Source organism: Sarcophilus harrisii, chromosome 1 (genome assembly GCF_902635505.1).
Source record: "Sarcophilus harrisii chromosome 1, mSarHar1.11, whole genome shotgun sequence".
Classification (NCBI taxonomy): Eukaryota; Metazoa; Chordata; class Mammalia; order Dasyuromorphia; family Dasyuridae; genus Sarcophilus; species Sarcophilus harrisii.
In genome coordinates, this window is record NC_045426.1 from 59,963,895 (window position 1) to 59,989,983 (window position 26,089).

Here is a 26,089-nt window from a genome sequence, read left to right on the forward strand (position 1 = left end):
GGTGTCCCAAGTAGTCATCACAAGTACAGGTGCTGCAGACAGCTACAAAATGAGCATCTCTAATGTTCTTTCCCACCCCAACATTTTTGGATTTTAAGTGGAAGTCTGGGACTTCGGGTTCAATCTGTTTGGGGCTCATCCTCAAAGTATGTGCCCCAATGCAGGAGACAGAGGATTCCATGGTCCCAGCCTCAGAGAAACAGGACTGCAGGCAGAAAAGCACGGGATGAACTGGGATGAGATAATCTAGGAAAGCAGAGCAAACCATTTCTATCAGTGGTTCCTTTGATTACATCCTCATTCACCTGGGGCTGGGGACTTGTTCCTTTCCCCTGTGGAGAATGAGTGTCTGCTTCTGAAAAGAGGAGAGCAGGAAGTATCCAGGATTCACTAATTGGATCCATGAGGAGAAGGGACAAGAGAAGGGAGAAGGGACGGAGTGGGCACAAGAGCCCAGGATACTTGGGTAATGGGCAGCAAGGAAGAGAGACTTCCTTCCCTTCCCCACTCTGATTTATAAAGGGGAATCTGAGCTGGAGAAAGTCATTGCAGATAACACTCAGAGGCCAAGACAGTGGGGTTTGCTCTGCAGACAGTATTAGGAAAAAACTACAATCAACCTCAGAGATATCAGAGACACAGAGGTAAAGAATGTGGGTCCCCACTTGAAACCTTGAGAGGCTGCATTTCATGTCTTGACAATAATCTGGAAGCCTGGGCATCTGAGGAGGCAAATGAGGCTGGGGGCTGCAGAATGTTTGACAAGGGGGAGGCAAGAGCGAGTCATTGATATGAGTGTCGGCTCATATCTCCCATTGGCAGCATCCCTGAGGGAGGGCAGATAGGAACTTCCCAACCCCCCAAACTGAGCAGCTGGTCCAGCAAACAAAAGACGCCTGGCTCCCAGACTCAGAAAGTCAGGCTGCAGACGAGAAGGGGCTGGGGACCGCACAACTGTGGCCATATGTGGTTTCGGTGACCTGGTACATCCCTCGGCTTCCATGTATGAGGTCAGAGGTTTACAAAGGACTTTCCTTTTTCCTAACAGCTGTCTCAGAATGATGATGTAGGGAGCACTACATCATCCCAAAGCACTAGGGGAGCACTACAGCACAAAGGGAGAACTGGAAGGCGCAAACCCCTCATTTTATTTTATTTTTTCACCTTGATTTCAATAAAGTATCTCACAAAGTCTCTTTGTGAATCAGATGGACGGACGGGCAGGATGTCGGGACAATGAAATAAGATTTACAACCAATTGAAAGTTGATTAATCAGTCAATATCCAATTCAATTCCACAAACATCAACAATCCCCTATTGTTTGCCAAGATAAAAATGAAACAAGGAACTTAAATTCAATCTGAAATCTAGTATCTAGCAGTAGTATGCCCAAAGTATCCTCCACACTATTCTGCTTAATAAATGTATCAATGACTTAGATGAAGAAGAGTAGTTAGTTTTAATGTTACCAAATTTACAGATCACACAAAACTGGGATGATAGCTTACTAATTATTCTTTTGGCTGGATGGGAAGACTATAAATTGAAGAAATTAAAAAGCTACTTCCTCGTTTTACAGATGAGGAAACAGACCTGGAGAGGTGACAGCCTTTGTTATATTTCTGATGGTTTCTGCTTTGTCTGCCATCTGGAGCCTCATTGCTATGACTGTGGCCAGGGAGCATGAAAAGAAGGATTGAGAATCAGAGTTATACATTTCCTTTTCTTCCTTTGCAGAAGTGGGGACATCTATGTGGCACATACCATCATGTCAGATGTTTGGAATATAGTGGTTCATTTTACTGAATTCTCCCTTCTCCTTCTTTCTCCTTTTCTTTTAAAATTCTTTGTTATAATGTATAATTGTATATGTGGGGAAATAATCATATATACATATGTATGTACACACGTATGTAAAGAAAATAAAGAAGGCTCAAAATTAAAAAAAAAACTTTTAAAAGAAGATTCTCTGGGAGGGGAGGAAGGGAAGGGATGGGGGAAAATCTAGGCAATGTAAAAACAAACGATATCAATAAAAATCTCTTTTAAAAAACAATTCAAAAAGTGAAGTCTCTGCATTTGAAAGGTTCTGCTGTTTTCTCCCCGAGGCTGAAACAGACAACTTAACTTTCTTGGCCTCTGTTCAATACTCTGGAATCATTTCCTACTGACCTCTCCTAACATGGGATTTCTCCTGTGTGGCTTCCGGACCAATTTATTGGCTGGAAATCTGGCACCAGGGCTGTCACCTTACTTCCCCAGAGGGAACATTATTGGGTTTTTCTGAGACCAGGAGAGAGGAGAGTTAGAACTGCTGAGAGCCCCACATAATGTTTCAGAAAGAGTTCCCTTCACCCAGACAGCTTCTTAGACTTGAAATAGAAGGCACGAAACCTTAGCACCAGCCTTCAATAATTCAGACTCTAAAAGGCCCAATTTTAGGAAGAGTGACTGATAGATGTCGAACATGACAAAATTGGAAATATGTTTAAAAGGACTGTACATATTTAACCTGTATCAGATTGCTTGTTGTCTTGGGAGGGGGAGGGAAGGAAGGGAAGGCAGAAAAAAAAAGCCTTATAAAAATGAATGTTGAAAACTAATATTATATGTATTTAAAAACCTTATATTATTTGGAAAAATAAAATCCTATTGCAGATAAAAAAAAAAAGGATGATAGATGCCACAAGAGAATAATGGCCTAATGCTTCCCAGGTGAGTTGTTTTGCCAAAAGTTATCAGACTGTCTATATCAGTAGTGTATTATGGCACCACTTATGGCAAACAAGTAGAGCTATGGATAGAAGGCTGGGCTTGGAGGCAGAAACATTTGAGTTCTAATCCAGCCCCAGACATGTCTTACCTGTGTGACCTTGGGCAAGTCACTTAACCTGTTTGCTTCAGTTTCCTCAACTGTAAAATGGGGATAATAATAGCATCTATCTCCTAGGGTTATTGTGCAGATTAAATAACACGTGTAAAGCACTTAGCCCTTCCTGCTGCCATCTCAAAGGCCAGGGGACTTAGTTCTCTTGCAAAGACAATGTTAGCATGGGCTCAGGGAAAACTCTTTAGGACCTTTATGGAAAAAAAAAAGAACTCAGGTGTGTGTGTGTGTGTGTGTGTGTGTGTGTGTGTTCTGAAATAAAAGAAAAACATGCCAGATTGAAATGTAAGATGAGAGGATTCCTAGGGCAGACTGAGGAACGTGTCAGAGAATGACTTTGGAGACCTCCTAAGCCCTTTATTTTAGATAGATGAGGAAATTGTGGTGCTTAGTTCATTTTTGTTTTCTTATGAATAGGAAACTATTGGAGTTTTTAATTTAATTTTTAAAATTTTAAATGGTTCTAAATATCCCCATTACCTCTAGAATAAGCTCCTGTCTGTGTGAAAGACAGAGAAAGAGACAGAGAGACACAGAGACAAAAACAGAGAGATACAGAGAGACAGAAATAGAGACACAGAGAGAGAGACAGAGACAAAAAGAGATAGAGAAATAAAGAGCGAAAGACACTCGATGACACAAAGACAGAGACACAAAGATGGAGACAGAGATGGATAGAGACAGAGACACAAAGACAGAAACAGAAAGACAAAGAGACTGACAGAGACAAACAGACACAGAGACCCAGAGACAGGGACCCAGAGACCCAGAGACAGGGACCCAAAGACACAGACGGAGACAGAGAAACATAGACTGAGAGAGAGACAGAGACAGAGACCCAAAGCCAGAGATAGACAGAAAGCAGAGAGTGCTAGTTAGAGGGAGAGAGGCAGGAGAGATCCTGTTGCACATCAGATATTACTAAATTATTCTTCCTCAGTCTCTTGACCGTGACCTGGTAGGATTCGGATCACCAAGCTAGTTGCAGGATGCCCCAACTACCTCCCCCCCAAACAAGAGGCTCATTCAGTGGGAAGGCGCTATCTCTCCATGCTGAGCGGCTGCCTCTCTTGGGGATGATGGACAGCTCTGCATCTTGGTTTGTGGGGCCCTTTTTCTTTCTATTCACCATGGAGAATTAGGGTCCCTGCTAAGGGAAAGGGGCTTTTGCAAGCCTGGGGCATTGTTCAGGAGAGAATGCACTCTTCCCACTAGTAGCCTTCACACACACACACGGAACAAACACAGGGGTGTTTCTCTTCTCCTTCCAGATGGTGCCCCCTTCTTACCTCCACCCACCCGTGCTCTGGCTTTTTTGCTTGGCGCAGACGAGTTTGTTCATCATTCACTCTGACTGTTTGATTTAAGCCTTCCCTCCCCAGGTCAAGCAGAGGCTGGTGAGGGGGAAGGGATGAAAGGAGGTGACACTTTGATGGCTTCTCCCCCACCCTTTCCCCCTGCTTTCCATGGTCATAAGCCAAACTCCCCTTTCTTCCCTCCACCTCCCCAACCCCAGGGTCTTTTCATCCTCTTCCCAGCAACTGGGGGACAGAGCGAGGCTCCCCCGCCTCAGAGCAGCTCCCTCTCCAGCTCCAGCCTGCCGCCTTATTCCCCTTACTTCTCTAGTAGACACAATCTTAGCATGGGCTGACTGCAAACCTTTTAGGACCTTTCTGGGGGAAAGCGAGCGCTGAAAACCCAAGGAAAACGCGCCAGACTGAAATGTGGGGTGAGAGGACTGCTAGGGCAGATCGAGGAAGGAAGCGGAGGGACCTTAGAGACCTCCTGGTCCAAACCCTCTATTTTATAGATGAGGAAATTGAGGTTGGGAGGAAGAAAAAAAGAGACATCCCAGAAGTCTTCTCTTCCTCTTGGGATGCAAATGTGTGTGTTTGTTTGCTAACAAGAGCCGAGAAAAAAAAGGTGGGGGCAGCTGTTTAGGGGAAAAGAGGTGACTAATTAGCCTGGGGCGGGGCTTGGAAAGCTGGAAAGAAAAAGCGGCGGGTGATGCTGTTATTTGTCCTTTGTACTTGCGGAGGACCCACGGAGGGTGGGGGGTGGGGGTGATGATGCTGTGAAGTGCAAATGAATTGGATTTAAGTGAGGGAGGGCTGGGCACAGTCATCAAGCTCACTTGCTCTTCCAGATTCATCAGGTTCTGCTATTTAATAACTGTGTGATCGTGGCCAAGTGCCTCAGTTTCTCTAGCTGTAAAATGAGGGAGTTGGAATAGATTGTCTTGGGAGGTCCTTCCAGTACAAGATCTATGTTCCTACAGTGTTAAGGAGAAAAATAGGCGGATCCTTAGTCTGAATATTACCTGTGAGCAAGTGCCTCAGTTTCTCTATCTGTAAAACGAGGGAGTTGGAATAGATTGTCTTGGGAGGTCCTTCCAGTACAAGATCTATGTTCCTGCAGTGCTAAGGAGAAGCAGCTGGACCTTTAGTCTGAATATTACAAAGGTCAACTGGGAATTCCTGGAGGCTGGATTAATTTCTTAGAAAGCACTAGCTTCTCTTATTATCTTTAAAAAGTTATTCATTTATGGTTGGGGTGTGGAGGAGATGCCCGATTTCTGAGAGAACTGTAGCAGATGGGGGCAGCTCGTGGCACAGAGGAAAGAGTACTGGGCCTGTGTGAGCCTGGTAGTCACTTAACCTGTTTGCCTCAGTATCTTTCATTTCAAAATTAAGAAAAGAATAGCCCCCATCTCCCAGAGTTCGTAGAGATCAAATGAGATAATATTTGCAGCACAGTGCTTGCCGCAGAGTAGGTGCTATGTAGGACTGCTTCTCCCACTCCCCTTCCTCACCTCCTTTGCTTTTACTTAGTGGTGACCTAGGCAAGAATTGCCACGAGCCTGTGGGAGGACAGGGAGCAGCAGTGACCTTTTGCTCATTTCTTTCTCTTCCCACAAGCCTACCATATGGTCATAAACACATGGCAATGCTTCTTCCTTCTCTCCTTGTATTTCATTCTTTCCTAATTCCCAGAGAATGAGTATCAAAGATGGAACCGACCGTGTAATTACCTCATGAGTTTTGACATTTTCATGAGTTTTGAAAAATCAAAAAACTACTGGGGATCCAGCAAGTAGAGCTGGTTGGAGAATAGGCCGATGACTGCAGTAGCTGGGTCCAGTGAAGGGCCGGCCGTGACTTACCCCAGACCAGAAGGGGCGTGACCCAGCAGCTGAGACACCATAGTCTATAAGCAAGGGAGCGACTCCTCCATTAGCTGTATCAAATCCAAAGGCAACTTGGTGGAAGGAACGTTTTCTAGCGACCACTTTTCAGTGTTTGAGTACGCTCAGCTATGGATCAAAGTATAAAGGGGGAAAATATATTCCTGCTTTGGTTGTTATACTTTGGGTTTTGTTATATTTTCACACCAACTATATATATATATATATATATATATATATATATATATATATATATACCTTTGCAAAAGTTTTTTTTTTTTTAAATGGCATTGTATTAACTGTTTCTCTATAGCTTGGATCCCTGCTTCAACCAAATACTGCAGGAAGCCAAAGTCTTAAGAAGGTGGGATTACTATTAGATTGAGTTTCAAAAACTCTCAAGAAAGAAAGGATAGATGAAATCCTCATGTGAGAGAAGGAAAAAAATAGAAATGCATTGGGTTTTCACAGCTTGATGGGCACTGCTGCCCAGGCAGTGGGCAAGCAAAATACACCAAGTGGAGCTGGAGCCATATTGGAAGAACTCAGTGGGTTGGAAATGAAAAATAAAGAATCTAGACATTAAAAAAATTTTCCAGACTATACATTAAATTGTGTTAGTTTGCTTTCAGACTCTTTCCTCCCCCATTCATTCTGCACATTTTCCTAACTTATTGCTCTTCATTCTAACATTGCCCTTCTCCAAAGCCTTTAATGGCTCCTTATGACCTATAGGATAATGTCATATTTCATTAGCTTAGACCCTCTGTAATCTATGTGGCTCCTCTCTCCCTTTCTGGTCCATTTCTGATTTTCCATTACACAAATTCCTCCTTCCAGCCAAATTGACCTAGAGTCAGCTCCAGAATCAGACACGATTTCAAGTCCTACTCTTGATACATAATGATCTCATGTTCAATCAAGGATCATATGTGAGTGTGGGCAAATCATTTACTTCCCCACACCTCAGTTTCCCTATCTCTAAAATGGGAATAATACCTGTCCATGGAGTGGAATTGTGGGTAGAAAAGAACTTAGAATCATAATCACAATACATAATTACAACTGACATTTATTCATCACTTCAATTTTGGGAATCCAATTTACAAATTCCCAAATCTTAGAATTAGAAGAGATCTCAGAGTCAATGTACTCCAATCCCTATATAAACATCAGTCCCCTCTAGAATATTCTCAATTAAGGGTCTCCTAGCTTCTATTCAAAGGCCTGATGTGATGAGGAATGCACTTCATTGGAAGGCGGCCCATTCTGCTGTTAGTCGCCATTATTAGGAAACTGTTCATGTTGAGCAGAAACCTACGTGTTTTTCATTTACATCCACAGGTCCTAGATTTGTCTTCCCGGACCAAGCAGCTTTTCTCTCTTCCACTTGAAGGGTGAATAACTTCCCTTCTTTCTTCTGGCTCGGCTACGGACTAGATATGACTTGGGCATGTCCCAATCTCTCTGAGTTTTAGATTTCTCCTCTGTAAAAAGGGAAGGTTGGACCATCTAAAGTTCCATCCAGCTTTTCTATGTCTATGACATTTAAGGTTCCTTTCCAGTTCTAAAATTATCTAATAATAGCTAACCCATATATCACCTACTAGGTGCCGGATAGTAACAAGCATTTTTCAATTATTTGTTTTTTTGGTGAGGCCATTAAGGTTAAGTTATTTTCCCAAGGTCACACAGGTAGTAAATGTCAAGTGTCTGAGGCTGGATTTGAACTCAAGTACTTTTGACTCTAGAACTGATGTTCTATCCACTGTGCCACCTTGCTGCCCCAGTTATTATCTCCTTTGGTTTTCACAACAATCTTGTGGGGCAGGTACTATTATTATTTTCATTTTACAGATGAGGAAACTGAGGCAAACAGGTTAAATGACTTGCCCATAGTCATATAGCTAGGAAGTAGCCACAAGCCAGATTTGAACTGAAGTCTTCTGACACTGAGATTTTATCCACTGTGCTATCTAGCTCCTCTAAAATCATATGCCTGTATAATGGAGTGATGGAATTTTTATTCTCTGAAAATTCTAAAAGTCTTTATCAGTGACTTAAGTATAAATCTTAGACGAAGGTAGGTGCCATAGGACGCAACTACTTATGATATATCTGAAATTAATTAATGGTTGTCTTTCCACTCCTGTTCATATTTAGAGAAATGTTCTTTCCATTTTCCACATCCTTCATTTGAAATGCAGCCACACTTGTTTTCTTTTCCTAAGCTTCAAAGAGAATTTGAAAGGTCATTTCCATTTTCTAATGAAATATTTGCTTATCTCCTGAAGGCTGTCTAGAGTTCCACAGTTAGAAGAACCTCTCTTATTGCTCAAGTCTTTAGGGTATTTTCCTTACTAGAAATATAGCACTTCTCTTTCAGTTCTACTAATTCCTCCAAACTACCAAAAAATTTAAAAGATTTATTTATTCATTTTGTTAGAATGGAAGTTATATAGTCCAGCAACTCCTTTTTAGAAATATCTGGATTCCTGGAAACTTCTTAAAAAAGAAATGGATTCAAATATATATAAATACATAAGCTCTTGATTTTATAATGTCCTATAGATATTTAATTAGAAGTAACATAAAGGAAACAATTGGAGGATTTTAATTTTTTTTTCATAATTTATAAGCAGGGTTGTGTTGGAGCCAGCTCAAAATGGCTTGCCAAGAGTCAATTGTTAAATGTTCAGGGTAAGCTTTTACAACTCGGTAACTGGCAATTGCTACAAATCAGGGCTTGATTTATTTATTAATTTTTGTTGATTGTCTAGTCTTTAAGAGTGATGGAGAAAATGTGAATAATGCACATTAAACCTAAGAGTGTGTCCCATGTACATTGCCTGCCTCCTCTCTCCCTCCCAGAGAACCAGGTGTTAAAATTTACCAGCACAACCCTGCTGCCCCAAAATGTTGTTAAACTCACAGCAATCTGAATTTGGCAGGAGACGCCACATGTGGGCCCTTTGGTGTCTTTCTTAAAAGTCTTAAAGAACCCTAACATAGAAATGTTAAAACCATCAGGACCATTAGTGGTCCTCTACTCTTAATCCCAGTCTCAGGGCTCTCCTCTGTCCAGACTAACAGAATGAAGCAAAATTAAGAATCTTTGTGGTTAAGAAAAAGATACTTTTCTTCTGGAGAAAACAGTAAAATTTCCTTCAAAAAGTGGCAAATCTGTTCTCAACTCTGATGTAGGAATTAGAAACTGATCTAGTCCTGACACAGCTATAAGTGAAAACAGACATTTATTAAAGTGCCTACTATGTATCAGGTACTGTGCTAGGAGCTGGGGATTGTTTCTCCAGGCAAACAATATGTACATATAGAAGTAGACCCAAGAACTACAGCAAAGTTTTTTTTTTTTTTTAAATTGTGGGTTATATAAGTGAATATGGGGGTTGTGAAATTATAATTTATTATTGGTAAAAGTTTGGTTTGTATGTCAATATATCTGGGATCACATAAAAATTTCTTTGGTGAAAAAGGGTCATGAGTAGAAGAAGCTTAAGAAGTTCTGTTCTATAGGGATAGGAACTGGACTCATGATTTCATTAATATATGGAACTCCTGAATGAGGAAATTCCCACCACTTCTGCAATTGGACATTTTCTGTGTAACTTATACCTAGAATGGTTAAATGATTTGGTTAGGGTCATACAGTCAATTAACCATTGGAAATAGATTTGAACTCAGGTCTCCCTGGTTCTGAAACTGGCTTTCTGTCCACATTGCTTCTCTAAGATACAAATACATAAAATATTTCCATGGAAAATATCTTCTAGTATAATATATCTTATATATTTAAATTTTTTTATTGTAATATATATTTTATAATATATAAATATATATCGTTTTCTCACTGGCAATTCTCACAACCTGGGTCAAATTCTGGCTTTTGACATGGTACTTAGGTTGCCTTGAGACCAAACTAGAAAGTCTTGGAACACGATTCCTCTCTATAAACAGTGTAACGCAGAGAAGAAATCAGGACCTGTATTTATCTGTGCCAGAAGGAAGATGAGCATTACCATTTGCACATCTGTCTAGATCATCCCACAATTTAGGAAGAATTAGAGTACATCAGCGGGCCCAGATCCCATCTCCTTTCATTGTCTACTTTTATTGATATCCATATGGCATCAGCAGGGGCTCTGGTTTTCTAGGAATGATGACAGATCAAATTATTTCATATTTCACCTTCATCACACTTTCCTTGAAATTGCTTCCTCGGCAATGGGCCAGTTAGCACATTCAAGTGTGGCCAGAACTAGGGATTTGATGCTGGTGCAGACTGGTGAGCTTAGCTCTGGGAAAAACTATTGCTCCATGGCTACACTGAGCAGTCCTCGGAAGAGGCAGTTACCTGATAAATGTGTGCTCTTGGCTATGGCAACGTAGCCAGAAAATAAAGACGTTTGGGTGCAATTCATCCTCACCATTGGAGTCAGCTCCAAGTATAGACTAATCTATATATAGAAGAAGCAGGAATTAGATTAAGGTAAAAAAAATGAAGAGCCCTATTTATTTGTCCTGTGAAAAGGGAGACTGTCCTCAGGTTCGCTGGAAGGCAGCCACAAGTCTCAGAATAGTTTTCTTAGCAGATAAAGCATGAAAACAGGAAATCATTATCCAAACACTAGGAAGTTGGCTCAGCAAGGGAACCTTCGCTCCCTCTTAAAAGTCTCCCAAGATCCCACTAAAAGATCTCTGCAGTGTTATTATTCTTTGCTTGTGTTTCTTTTCATCTTCTGGTCAAGGGAGGAGACAATATGGGCACCACAAGGGCAGGAAATAAACCAAGGAAACCAGCAATCCAAATACTCCAAACTTGAAAAAAGTCAAATTATATTTGGGATCACAAAATTTCAGAATGTAAAGAGTTGTTAGGGACCCTCTACTATCATTTCTTTATTTTAGAGAAGGGGAGACTGAAAACCAGGGAGAGGGTTCTACAGCTCACGTGTCTAGGAAGTTGGGAGCCTTGAGTTTAGATTCTAACTTTGTCACTTGTTAGCTCTTTGACCTTAGATAATTCTTGTTCCTTTTCTGGACTTGGGTTGTCGCTTCTATCAAAAGGGCAGACTGAACTGAATGATCTCTTGTGGTTTCCCCTACCCCAAGGGTTTCCATTTTGGAGTTCCTTCTCCTAAGCTAGACTCTCTCTATCTTGCAAACCCTGTGTGAAAACAAAAATTATGAAGGCATCACATAATTTTTTTAAAAAAAATAACAATGATTGCTGAGTTGGAAGGGACCTTTGACATCACCTACAACAACTCTCATTTTTTTCAGATGACAAAATTTCCCCAGAAGGGAAATTAGCTTTCCCTAGACACACAACTAGTTTGGGGGAGCTATAACTTGATCCTGGGTTTACTGACCCCAAGAGCAGTACTCTTCCCCCTAACCCAAGTCTTCCATTCAGATTTTCAATGAATTATTTCTGGTTTTTCTGCATAGTCGCAGTGACCCCAGAATGGTTGGTGGTTAACCCACCATATACCCAGAAGGTATATGGGAGAGAGATCACCAAGTGCTTAGGAAAGCATTGGACAAATAGACTTGAGGAAGTTCTCTGATGGAACAGGCTTGAAAGGATGACTTTCTCTTTAAGTGACTGTTAGTACTATGGTACCAGAGACTTCTCAAAAAAGATGCTGCCCTTTGGATTGAATCAGAATCCTGGCAAATGTTCGCCAACCAACATCCACCCATAGGAAGGGCTGGATATGGCTCTGGAACAAGAAAGAGTCTACAGCTCATTTGTAGGAGGGAAGGGAGTGGACACATTGACCTCCCCCTTCTTGGGCTTTTCTATACTACTCACTTTAGCACCTGGCAAGTCAAGGCAAGGAGCATTTATTAAGCACTTGCTATGTGCCAGGCAGGGTGCTAAGTGCACAGGACAATTCCTGCCTTAAAAGAAGCTTACATTCTAATGGAGGGAGACAACACAAAAAGTGGTCTGAAAAGCTGGGGTAGAGGAAAGACAAGGTGCCCTTGAGGGGGCGTAGGAGCAAAGTCTTAAAAGTTGGGTAGGGAATGAAGCAAAAATATCCTGGGCTTGTCCTCCACATGCAAAACCTGGAAGGAACTTGCCCCTTTAAGAGGAGATGGGTGAGACTGAGGGATATTCCAACATGAGAAATTCCCAGGCACCTAGGGAAATTCTGGGGTGAAAGAAAAACTGATGGGGATGTCCTGAGGGCCATAAGCAAAACCAGGAGGAGGACTGTGCAGCATGGAGAGCCTGGAACCATCTGCAAAATGGAAGTATTGGATGGAGCTCACCAAGGAAAGAATGGAATTAGAGAGGTGGAGGCACCTTCCAGTGTGGACAGTAAGGATCATCTCCCCAACTGAACTTAAATATACTGGGGGAAAAAAACACTTTTTGCATTTCACCCTCATTCCAGATGTATAGTATCATCCGTGAAGGACCTCTTTGTGGATGATGATAATAGACATTTATATAGGGCATCTGGATAGAGCACTCATTTTCCTGAGTTCAAATCCAGCCCCAGACACTTACTAGCTGGGTGACCAAGCCACTTCACATTGTTTGCCTCAGTTTCCTTATGTGTGTAAGGCCTAGGATCCAACATTCTCTCCAGCATACTATGCTGACTCTTGGGAAATTAATAATTGAATATATTTTAAGACCCCGAGTTCAACATTCTCTCCAGGATGCTATGCTGTCTCTCAGGAAATAAATTACTGAATATATTTTAATCAGTGCTTCTTTAGGGAAGACCCCTTCTCTTTCCTTAAAGGGCTGTTCTCCATGTCCCAGAGTCTGCTGACTAATTATGCAACTAGAGGAACAGGGTATAGAGCACTGGACTTGGAGGCCGGAAGACCCAAATTCAGGTACTCACTAGCTGTGTGACCCTAGGTAAGTTATTTAACCTGTTTACCTCAATTTCCTCAACTAAAAAATAGAAGTAATAATAGGACTTATCTTGCAGAGTTATAATGAGGATCAAATGAGATAACATTTGTAAAGCATTTGTAAAAGTACTTGTAAAGCACAGGGTGGAATTGTCACTCTATAAATGCTTAGCCCTCTTCCCAGCTCACTGCCCCCTGCTCAGATGCTTTTCCCTGGTAGATAATGGGGCAAGAATAGCTGTAAGCTTCTACATATCAGCAACTTTCTTAACTCCCCACATACCCACCAATGTTGAATCCCCCTTTAGCACTTGTTAAAGGCCAGTTAAATGCAGGACCCTGTCCTAAGGCACAATACAATACCTAGGCACAATGTCCTAAGGAATACAAAAGCTTGGAAGTTTGGGAAACTGAGATTGAATTCCCATATTTCACTACTTAAAAGCTACATGATTATGGGCAAGTCAACTAATCTCTCTGAACTTCAGTTTAAAAAAAAAAGACCTTTAAAATGGGAGAATGATCGCATCTGTATTATGTAGGCCCTAGGTTTTCCATGATGAGCAAAAGAAATAATATATATGTACAGGAAGCCTTGTAAACTTAAAAGCAATATGTAAAAGTCTACTATCATCACAGAAAAAAAAGTAAGACCTAGTAAGGAGTGATGGTTTCCTGAAGTCACAAAGAACTGTTTTCCTACTTTATATATTTAGTCAGTTTCCTGGTTTTTTGAGTTTGCTTTTTTCCCTTTGCATTAGTGAATGTAACTGCTCCCACATGTCCATCTTCCTTCTATCTGTCATTCTTAGTTAAAATGGAGTATTACATTACATTTTAAAAGATAGTTTTGACTGAATAAATCAAAAAAAACATTCTAGCCCATTTAAAGTGATAAGGTGCCTTGATACACAAGGATTCAAGAGTAAATCTTAACCAAAATTATGGGCTTGAAGTTCAAGGAGAAAGTCCTTGAATGAAATGGAGTGGGATTGAATAGGAATGAATTTGGATATGCCGAGGAAATGTGGTCATGCCCTAGAAGATGTCTGCAAAATACTGTACAGAAATAGTTGAGAACAAAAGTTATTTCAGAGATTAGGGCAAGAGCAGTTCTAGGAAAACCTCTGAGGAGGAAGAAGCTTTGGCTTTAACCTTAGCTTAAATCTCCTTCCCCAGCTTCTCTTTGGCTCAAGGAGGATCTCAGAAAGTCTGGAGGATTGGGATTTCCCTTCAATATCCTAGTCTCATACACTAAGAGATGCTAAGAGAGCATCAGCAGAATATAGTTTAGGAAAGCAGATTCACCATGGCCTTTGAAGATCCAGTAAAGAAGGTCAACTATTTTTAGGGGGAAGAGAAGAAAAAGAACTTATAGCAATCAAGGATCAGATGTGTTCTTTAAGCTTAAGCCTATCTCTCCCTGGATTCTGTATGTACTCGTAGACAAGTGTGTCATACATCTGTGTGTGTGTAATATTTTGTACCAACTGTTCTCACTAAATTATTTTAGTAAATAATACCTCTTTAAAAAGCAACTTAAGGCTGGCTGGGTAAATTGGTTATCAAATAACAGTCATGTTGGGAAGCACACTGGTGGGGGCTCATGAGCTGTAGCACTAGAAATCCATCCCAATCCCCTCAAGGGTACTCCTACTAACCAGGATGATACCCACCAGCCTAACCCATAGTGTGAATGCTAGTTGTAGTGGTAGCTCCAGTGTATATGGTACACACTGATACATATATATTCAAGTTTCTGAGGTTTCTTGCAGCTCCAAAATTACATATTTTTCTTTTTAGTTCTTATGATTTTTGTTTTCATATCACTTTCATTTCTAAATATAACTCTCCACCCTGCCCTCTACAGAGTTGTTCTTTGTAACAAAGGATAGCAAATGAGAGGTGGGAACAGCTAATTAGAAAAACTCATGAACATATCTACCAAATCTGATAATATCCAGCTTCTTAAATTGTAGTTCGAGACCCATTGTGGGAATCACATAACTGAATGTGACAGTAGTGAAATTATGATTTATTTTCAGTAAATGTTTGATTTGTGTACCTATTTTATATACATATACACCCTGGGCCACATAAAACTTTCTTGGGAAAAAAGGGGTCAGAAGTAGAAAAAATTTAAGAAGTCCTATATAATATATGTAATATTTCACATCATCAGTCCCCTTGAAAAGAAGAGGAGGTACATTTTTTCCTCTCTTTAGGACTAAGTTTGGCCATAATTAACAGAGTATTCAATCTTTTTCCTTATTTGTTTATTTATTTAAAAAATTCTATTATGTGACAGCCTGGCTTCAATCTGTTTCTCCAGTTTTTTCTCTCAAAATATTTATTTTGTCTACTCTAAATTCCTGCCAATTGGATTATTCCCCACCCCTCATTCTCCTCCTATCTCTCTCATTTTCCATTTTTTTTTTTCATTCTGTCCTGACGTCCTCCAAATGACTTCTCCCCCATCTCCATTTATCTGAATCTCTCACGTCCTTCACTGTTCTGTTCTGGAACCCTTCATCCAGGAAGCCTTATGGGCACTATTTCCCTTCTGTATTCCCAACATTTTTCACAGTGGCTGGCATATCGTCAATGTTGATTAAATGCTTGCTGAGCATATGTTTTGTTTTGTTTTTTAAAATTTCAATCAACAGATACTTATTAAGCAACTCCCTGTGCTAGGAATGCAACACAAAGAATGAACAATCTGTACTCAAAATGATTTTGTATTCTCATGGGTGACGCAACAGTACAAATAAACTTAAAAACGTACATACATACATGTGTATATGTATAAATGAATATACATATATCCTTTTATATATGTATATGTACATTATATATATATATAAACTTTTGTATATGTGTGGCTATATATAAATATATAAACATATATGTATCTGTATACACAAACACACAGATAGATGAATGGATGGACAGATGGATAGATGGATGGAATGATGGATGGATAGACAGATGGATAGATAGATGGATAGAAAGATAGGTAGACAGACAGATAGATAAATAGATGTGTGGAAGGATGGATAGACAGATGGACAGATGGAGAGATGGATAAAAAGATGGGTAAATAGACAGATGGATGGAAGGATGGATAGACAAATGGACAGATGGATAGACAGATAGATGGACAGATGGATGAATGGACAGACAGACACTATTGAAAACTCCTTGAGATCAGAGGCCATGCTTTTACCTTTTTAAAAATCCTTAGCACTTAGCACAGTCTCTGGCACGTAGTAAACACCTAACAAATGCTTGTTGATGAAATAATTGTTTCCCAGGACAAGCCCTGAAAACAGTGACCAGCGGTCTTGAAAAGGCTTCCGGGCTGGGCGGACACTTCACCTGCACGCTCAGTCCTTCCCTTCTCCCAGATTGGAGAAAGTGCTGTAAGTCATCCCTGTCTCTGTGTCCCTGTATAAAGAAGGCCCTCACCCCGCCGGCAGAATGCCCGTTGGCCCCCCAGCCGTCTGCCAGTTTCTCCCCAGACTGTACCTGTAACACTGCAGCTCCAGTTCCAGCTGCTGGACGCACATCTGTAGATGCAGGACTTGGGTGGCTTGGGCTTCCAGCTCCCTCACCTTCCCCAGGCCACTCAGCACTGCCTGCCTGGCTTCCTCCACCTTCTTCCTCATGTCTGCCTGCTCCTTCTTGAGATGGCGGTTGCAGTCCTCCGAGGCCGCCAGGGCCTCCTGGCACTGCCTCAGCTCCTTGGCCAGTTCCTGGTTTGCCTGGATCGCCTCTTCGATCTGACCGTCCCTGGAGCTCCGAATCAGCTCCGCTTCCTTGAGCACGCTCTGGAAGCCCTTGGTGGGCGGGGGCGTCCCGTGGGTGGACAGCATCCTGGGCCCAGGAAAGCAGCTGCTGTCCTGCTTGTGACTGGCATGGCTCTTCCAGAGTCCCACCTGCCAGGATGAGATGGGAAGATAAAAGCTCTAGTTTCACCCTCCTCCTACCCTTCGACTCCATTTTCAGTTTTTCACTTAATAAAATTTGATATCTATCTAGCACTTTCCAACCAACAACAGCATTTTATGTATAGTATTCTGTTTGATCCTTCCAACAACTCCCAACAACGAGATTAAATGGGTTTGTCTTGTCCAACCATCTCATTTTACAGATTACCTTACAAAAGCAGGGACAGTTGGGATTTAAACCCAGGTCCTCCAAAACCAACAATCTTTCCATTCCCACAAGAGTGGGATCTATTCTCCAGGAAGGGGACCTTCTTGTGATTTTACAGAAGAGGAAATGGAGGCCCAGAATGGATCAGTAACTAACCCAGTTTCTTAGAGCAAGTATAGACAGTGCTAAGACTTTAGAAAAGATTCTCTTACTTCCAGACCAGGCTCCTTTTGTTCCTGGTCTGTTGGCTAAGTATCCTGTCCAAGGAACCTGCTTGATTCAGAAAAAATATATATATACTACCTCCTCCTTGGATGGTTGCTTTGAACATGAACAAACCTGGAAGAATTTACTGACTGGTTAAAAGTATTTTGTCCACAGGAAGTAAAGGTAACGAGAGCTGTAACTAACCATCTTTGTTGTTAGAGCACATAGCACAAAACCACGTCTTATAGGATAGCTTTTTATGGCATCAGTTTGGATGGGGAAATACAACTCCACGATAAGGAGACAGAGACCATAGGACACTGCAAGACTTTTCTACCATAGAGATTGAGAGAGGAGGGGGTGTGTGGGTCTGGGAGGGAGCTTATCGGAGCTAGGATGCCCAGGGGAGAAAGCATCCTATTTAGTAGCTTCCTATTTTAACTAATTATTTTTATTAACAAAGTACTAAATTCAGTTATTTCTACTTTGACTGTAAGAATAATCAACACCTTCTGAATTTTGATGTTCTGGGACAAAGTTCTGGTCACCCTGCTTAGTTAAAGCTCTGGGCAACATTTTTTTGGACTATATTGTTACATTCAAAAAACCACAGAATTATTAAATTTATTTTCTTTTTTCTTGGAAACAGGCTTTCATGCCATTTCCTAGAATCTCCTCAATTGCCTGAATGTACACCAACCTTCACCTTTATCTCCTCTGAATTGCACCCTCACACTTTGCCTCTGATCAGGGAACTTTGGCTCTGAATGTGGAACTTTTGCCTTAACTTGGCTGGAGCCAGACCTTCATACCACTTCAAAATCATCTCCATACTAGGTAGCCACTTGTGTACCTGCTCCTCCTTTCAAGCTCCCCATTATTGTATTTTCTTTCCCTATTAGAATATAAGCTCCCAGGTGCAGTGGATAGAGTGCCAATCCTGAAGTCGGGAGGACCTGAGTTCAAATTTGATCTCAGACACTTAACACTTCTTAGCTATGTGACCCTGGGCAAGTCACTTAACCCCAATTGACTCAGAAAAAAAAAAAAAAGAAAAGAAACAAAAGAAAAGAAAGAATATAAGCTCTCTGAGGGCAGATATTGTCTTATTTGCATGTATTTGTATCACCAACATTGCCTGGAACATAGTAAGTGCTTAATAACTGTTCTATTGCTTCTCTCCCTCCCTTCCTTCCTTCCTTTCTTCCTCCTTCCTTCTTCTCTTCCTTTTTCCCTTCTTTCCTTCCTTCTCTCCCTCCCTTCCTCTCTGTTCCCCGCCCTCCTTGCCTTCTTCCTTTTCTCCTTCCTTCCTTGAGTCTGGTCAGGAACTATTTCTCATCTTTTCTGACCTTTATAGCTTTTGGTACTGTTGATCAATCTCTCCTGTTGGATACTCTTTCCTCCCTCTGCATTTATGACTCTGCTCTCCTTTGGATCCCTTCCTATCCATCTGACTGTTTCTGATTCTCCTGCATTAGATAATTAGCTATGTCCTGTTCCTTTGCTATGGGTATCCTCTGGGACCACCTTTTCTTCTCCCTCTACACTTTTCCTTTCTTGGCCATTTCATCAATTCTTAGAGGTTCCATTATAATCTCTATGCAGATGACCTTTCACCCTTTTTATATGTTCTCTCCTATTCTTACTCTTATCATCTCTTACTTGAATTATTGTAAATGATGAATAGGGGACAAAGCCCTCTCCTAGAGAGGATGTAGAGAGGGGGATGAAGGGAACTCAAGCAGAGAAGAGGAGGCTTAGAACTGATTCTGGAATGGCTTCTGAGATGGTTTTCCTATTTCCAGTCTTCCTTTGCCAATCTTTCTTCCACACAGGAAGTGAAAGAATCTTCCTATCCATATTTTTCAGTCATTTCAATTGTATCTGATTCTTGATGACCCCGTTTTGGAGTTTTCTTGGTAAAGATATTGGAGGGATTTGTCGTTTCCTTCTCCAGCTATTTTACAGATAAGGAAACTGAGGCAAACAGAATTAAGTGATTTGCTCAGGTTCCCACAGTTATTACGTGTCTGGGTCTAGATCTGAACACATGAAGGTGAGTCTTCCTTGCTCCAGGGCCAGCATGTTTTGCACTATTGTACCACTTAGCTGTCTATAGGTTCTAGTCTGTCTTTCAAGATTTACTTCACATTATTCACCTTCACCAGATTTATTTCACATTATTCACATATATTCAATATATGTCAGTCAATAAACTTTTATTAAGTGTCTCTCATGTGTCAGGCACTACACTAAGGGCTGAGGACACACAGAAAGGCAAATAACAGTCCCTTTTCTCATGGAGCTCACCATTTAGTGAAGGAATCAACATGTAAACAAACTATATACCTACAAGAAATAAACAGGATAAATGGAGGTAGTCTTAGAGGGAAGGTGCTAAGATTGAGGAGGATTGGAATAGGCTTCTTTCAGAAGCTGGGACATTGGTTGGGACTTGAAGGATATAGAAAAGATGAGGAGAGACATCCAGGTCAGGAGGCAGTTAGAAGGGGGTTAGAAGTGGGTGAAGGAGAGGGGAAGCCAGTGAAAACACTTAGCCTTAAGGAAGTCTGGTGTTCAAGGATGAGCAAGGAGAGCTGTGTAGACACAGATTTGTGGGCAGAACATGTAAGAACAGAAATGTCCTTCCCTCTTTTATAGAAATTCTATCCATTTTCCCAAGCATATCTCAATTTTTTCACTCCGGACAACCTGAATGAGGCTTTTCCTTGTCATTTCAGCCCTTGCTAATATCTCTCAGATTTGAACTCAAAAAGAACTCCACAGTAAATGGCACATATTTTTGGCTTAATTGCTCCTTAGAGAAAGAAAATTAATATCTATGAAATAGATAGGAAACTCCTTGAGGTCAGGGACCAGATCTGTTGTATCTCACATTATTTAGCATAATATCTATCAAAAATACTTTTTGGTTGACAGATCATCCAGGACACTTTGGACTGTAGTTCAAATTCTAGTCTTGCTATTTGTAATTTATGTGCGCTGAGGGGCCAACTAAGCTTTTTCTTCCTTCTTGTAATAGCCCATCAACTACTTGAAACCAGTTAGCTTGTCTCTGCAAAATCCAGAATTGATTCTAAATTTGAATTATATCTCTGCTGTCTACTGCTCAGGTAACTTTAAACAAAGTCAATTGGTCTCTCTAGGCTTCATTTTTCTCATCTGTAAAATGAGTGAACAGACTGTATCAGGGATTTTCACTGTATTTTTTTTTAATGCACGAATTAATTTAAAGCAAATACAAAATGCCAGTGGATTTTTAAAGTTACTCAATCTCATTCGACAACAACAACAAAATGAATCATCAGCCTCCAGGGTAATTTAATATACAATCAATATTTTAAAATAATTTTTAAAACTACTGTTTAAGTTGGAAAATTTTTAGCTCAAACCCTTTGGACCCTTAAATCCCCAAAGGATTCAATTATTTATAAGGATCCCTTCAGCTACATATACTGTGTCCATAGGAATCCATCCATATTTTTTTCAGTTCTCTGACTTTTAAGATTCTATATAATGCAGTTTGGTCAAAGGAGAAATGGTTTGAGATCTGAAGTCAGTTTCCAAACCCACTGCTTATTACTCAGCATAACCTTAGGTAATTCGTTTACCCAATCTTAGACTCAGTTTCCTCATCTGTAAAATGGAGACATTAATACTATTACTACTTCTTTTGAGGTTGCATAAATAGAAGATAGTTATAGAGAATATTACAAAATGTTTTGTGAGGAAAACATTTTGTAATATTCTCTATAAATATCTTCTATCATTATCACCTAAAACTTTCTTTCTGTATAACAGAGATAAAAAGCCTATAGAAACAGTATAAATAAAATCAGCATCGAAAGGCAGCAAAGTTGATCAATTACAGTCAGTGCTAGTACTGTCAAAATCTGTCCCCCTTTTCTGAAAACAATGAATAAACTGTTTCTGTCCGTGTGCTAATGTACTTTGCAAAAGGGATTGTTTGGGTGTTTGGTGTGAAGTGTCTGTTTTGTCAAAACAAAATGTATCTGCCACTAAATGGCTTTATGAAAGGCTATAGAACTTGGTTCATCTAGTTATTCCTCAAAATCCAGTTTACTGACATACCAGGTTGTAGAGAAGAGATATAAGTTGTTGTGTGTAGTTCAAATTGCCTGACACTTTAGCTTCGCAGATGAATTAGGGGCAAGGGAATGAAAAGTTTTAACTGGATAAATGCAGTATCATATAAGTTACTAGCAGGAAGGGGTCCCAGTGGGGATGTTTGTCTTGGATCAGATTTCAAACCAACACATAAAAGGCATTAAAAACCACAAGTACTTTTTTGGAGACTTCAGCTAAATTTCTGGTATCCAGCTAAAAAATCAACACAACCCTATGTATTTCTAAGAAATATTCTCCAATTGTATCTAAAAAATGATGTTATTTTATAGCTAGATGGTTTATTTGGTACGACATATCATCGTCTCAATAAAGAAGTGTGAAAAAGTTTAAGAAAAAAGATGATACATTTCATCTGTGTTTTAATACCTCAGCCTGTTAACTGCAGCACTAGGGTGTATACTTCCAAATATACAACAGCCATTCATGTCCTACTGGAGATGATATGATATTTCCTATCCCAGACTAAAACCTGAGGTTCACTCTTACTCCTGACCCAGAGGGGTATATGACATACCATGTATGTCACTTAACTTAGATATCTGAGTTTTATTTCCTCATGGATAAAGTAGAAATGATAATGCCTATAATATCTCACCCAGAGGGGCATTGTGAAGCTCCAAAGACAACACTTTACCACCGCCTCCCCCCCCACCCCCAGCATTATACAAATGCCAGTTATATTATTCTCCTTTCTAGACTTCAATTTCTCATCCGGAAAACCATAAATTTGGTTTCGATGATTTGTAAGGGTCCCTTTCGACATTCTACAAGAAAAGTCACAGATCAGTGAAACAAACAACTTATTCTTAGCTCCCTTTGATCACAAAGGATTAATGAGCCACTTTTCCAGGGAGCTATGGTGAGACTGGGCTGCAGTTCTGGCTTTGTGCTAAATACCCGCTGCACAGATTTCAGTAGTGCTAGAAGCACTGACCTCTTCTTTCAGCACAATGCAATCCTTAGAAGGAGCAGTTCCTGGCTTAAAAATCTGAGTTTAAGACCCCAGCAATTCGCTGGCCAAAACATCAGTTCCAATTACAAGGCAGGGATGAATAGTTGGGTCACATTGACATTATTTAATTATTCTGTACTTGCACTTAAACTACCATCTCATCAAAGTTTTCTCTTAACTCAGCAGAGGGTTTTACCCCGTGCCAGGCACTGCCCTCAGAGCTGGCAGAGGCTCTCCCTGTGAATTTTTGCGGCTTGGTTCTATGATCACACAAATGTTTCTGATACCATCTATCTGCAGGTGTACAGAATTTCTACTCAAACGACCCACATACAATATGTAGCCCAGCAGGAGCAAGTCAAAATATTTAATTCTCCAATTCCAGGAAAAGTGTAAATCAGAAAATGTTTAAAGAGAGGACAGCTCCTCCTAGGCTAGTTATGTGTAGGAGGTCTGGGATTGGGGATACTGATCATCTTATGCAAGTAATGAAGGATCAGATTGATTTATCAAACCAAATAGATCACATACATAGACATGTTACATATAATTACTAATAACATATTTCAGTACTTCAGTGGATTTGTGGTCTCATCTTTGAGCCACATCTATGGGTGTTCCTTCATCTTTGTGGGTATCCCTTGGAGGGGGCAGCTGGTAACTCATCCTTATCTCCCAGTCTTCTGCAATTCTTATGTCCATGTCTTTCAGAAATCACTTTGGGAGTTGAGGGATGGAGGGGAGGAAAGGACAAGGAAGAAAATGGATTTTCCTCCAGGTCTCTTAACACTGTAAGGATACTAAGAGAAACGAAGAAAATTAGATGGCCTGAGAGCTGCATCCTTAAAGGGATTATGCCCACCACTGATCAAGTTCAAATACGCAAGGATTTACAGAGCTGCAGGTTCGAATTTAGCAGCCACGCAAAAACTCCCTCTCGCAAGGGTACGTTTCTTGGTTCTTAGAGAACTTTCTGGGGGCACAGAGTGGAAGGAACCAATTATTAAGGCTATGTGCCCAGTGACACACTGCCAGTATGTCTGAGGGAGGCTTTTGAACCCAATTCTCTCTGGCTCAAAAAGCAGATTACCTCTAGATCACTCTAACCCACTACCTCTATGACTGTAATATTGAGCTTTCAAAGCATTTTCATATGTCCTGATACAAACTCTATGAAATTGGCAGGGGTATCTTATTTTTATACCCATTTTGTAGACAAGGAGCCTGAAGCCCAGAGAATTTAAAGGGATTATTCTGGGCCAGACACCTCGGTAGTGGCAAGGGTTGGATTTAAGTTTGGGGTTCTGCCATCCTTAAATACGGTGTCACCCCCCACCCCAAGCTCACTAGGAGTCTGATGCCCGAGAGAAACACTGTCTTGAGTCCTCGGGGGAGTCTAAGACTCGGCCGCACAGGACTGTCTTAGAAAAAGGTGAGAGGACCAAGGCGCAGCACATCGGCTTCTCTTCCTCCCTGTGGCCCTCGGGCTCGCCGGCTCACCTGCAGTGCCAGGCAGCGGGCGTCGCTGCTCTGGAGGGCGGCTCTCATGTCCTCCACCAGCTCCCGAAGGCTGGCGTTCTCCTCCTCCAGCTTGGCGACCCGGTCCTCCGCCTGCTCGAGGGCCACCACCTCCTCGTAGCACTCCCGCGAACAGCCCGCAGAACCCGCGGCTGCCATTGCCGCGGCGGGAGGGGAGCTCCTGGTGCGTCCGGACGCAGCCGGGCCAGCAGCCGCCCCGGGACGCTCCCGGCGCCGGCGCAGGGGGCTGCGCAGCCGGATCTGGGTCTCGATGTGCTCACTCTCGGGCCCCACGGGCAGCCGGCTCCCCTCGGGACCCTCCCGTGCCCCAGCTCGGGTGCTGAAGTAGCCACAGAGGCGGGCGTGGAATTGGCGGAAGGTGAGCTCCGGAGCCAGGTCGTCCCAGAGCGCCGCACGCTCTTCCTCGTCCTCCTCTTCCTCGCCGCATCCCCTCTCCGTGTCTAGGCTGGCCCCAGGCCGTAGCCCCAGCACCTTGCACAGCACGCGAAAGTCCTCCCCGGGTAGGCGACCGTCTCCCTTGCAGTCCAGGTGGTGGAAGACCTCCTGGAGGTACTGGTCCAGCCCGGTGGCCAGCACTACGATCTCGTTTTCCACGCCTCGATCTAGACGGTAGTGATGGGCCAGGGCGCTCACGAGCCACTGCGTCCGGCGCGCCGGGCGGCGATAAGGGTCCCAGGCGTCCGCTGGTCCCGGCTCCATCGCTCCTCCAGCCGCCCGGATCCTCTTCTCCAGACCCTTCCTTCCTTTGCCTCTTCCCCGCTTCTCCTGCTACCCGGGACTCCGACCCGGCTCCCTTCTGCTGCCCGGCATCGCTCTAAGTGCGGAGGGAGCCTGCCCCTCAATTCCCCCGCCTGCAGCCCGGTCGGCCGCGGGCTGGAAAGAACCCGAGCGACAGGAAACTCCGGGAGGCGCCGGCGTCCTTTGGGCCCCGGTGGGGAGGGACGAGGAGGAGAGAGCGGATAGACGGGCTGCGGAGCCCCAGGGCTGAGGAACGTCATCCCAGGGAGGGGCTGCCCGCCCACTCCCCTCCCGCCGCCCTCCTCTCCGGGTCCCAGCGGCTCTCAGAGCCACCAGCCCCGGCTGTCCGGTCCTAGCGTCCTGGCGGTCTCAGCGGCCAGCCGCCCTCCAGTGGGGCGCCCCTTGACCCTCTTCCCCGTAACTTCTGCGCCCTGGCAACTCGGGTAGGCCCCCTGGGACCCTCTTCAGAGCAGGTCCCTCCTGCCACTGAACAGGTGGGGAGAGGGCTCCGAGTCAGGGGGCAGAGGTTTTGCCCTTTTGATTTATGTTCTCCTTTTTATTTAGCCCGCGATCGTGAGCATCGCCCGGGGCAGGAAGGCTTCCCCGGGAGAACTCCCCCGCGTGCGCTCTGTTCAAGTTGCAGTTAGCTCGTGACATTCTGTAAGGAAAATTCTTTTGAGGACTTATAAATCTTAGATAACGGAGTTTCCCTCATGGGGGAAGCGTCGACGAATGGGATTCGACTTCGAATCCCTGCTGTGGCGTCTGCTAGACTATGAACAATTCATTTCAGCTCCGTTTCCTGGTTTGAAACGATCTACACCTGCTTGTAAACTCTGAAGCCCTAATAATACCGAGCTAGCGTGATTATCGCTTAGATTTAGACCCGAGAAGAGTCTAGCTTAACCTCCTTATGTCTAACACAATAGGAAACCGAGGCCAGAGAGTTAATTGATTTGCTCAGGGTCACAAAGCAGTAAAGGCAAGAGACAAGATTCAAACTCGGGACCTGCGATTCTAAATACAGCACTCTTTTTGCCTAATAAGTGTTCTCTAGTGTTACCATAAAGCCTGATTCAGGTTAATTCAAATACACAGTAAATTATCTACTGGGGATGATAAAACAGTCTTGTGGAGGGGGCAAGAGGATGCTGTTTTGATATTTTTGTTGCTCTCCCTTTTATTCCCACCTGCTCTCCCGAACATAACTTCTGAAAAATCTAGGGAAGTACTAGGAAATGGAAGAGAAGACGTTGGCAATTCCCACTGGGCAAAAACAAATTTGACTTCAGCCAGATTGAAATGAATTGTAGAGAGAATACAAAAAATATCTGATCTTTTCTGAGAAAACTG

The 26,089-nt window shown here is 42.3% G+C and overlaps 1 protein-coding gene across 1 annotated transcript in view; it reads right to left on the reverse strand.

Moving 5' to 3' along the window:
• EFCC1 (EF-hand and coiled-coil domain containing 1) overlaps window positions 1-25,495 on the reverse strand; it is a 72,699-nt gene extending 47,204 nt beyond the window's left edge. The window contains exons 1-2 of the mRNA XM_031956659.1: window positions 23,960-25,495; window positions 16,501-16,910 (exon numbers count right to left, since the gene is read on the reverse strand). Coding sequence (XP_031812519.1) covers window positions 16,501-16,910; window positions 23,960-24,697 — 1,148 coding nt within the window. The 5' untranslated portion in view covers window positions 24,698-25,495. The remainder of the gene's footprint in view (window positions 1-16,500; window positions 16,911-23,959) is intronic.
• Window positions 25,496-26,089: the final 594 nt, after the last annotated feature.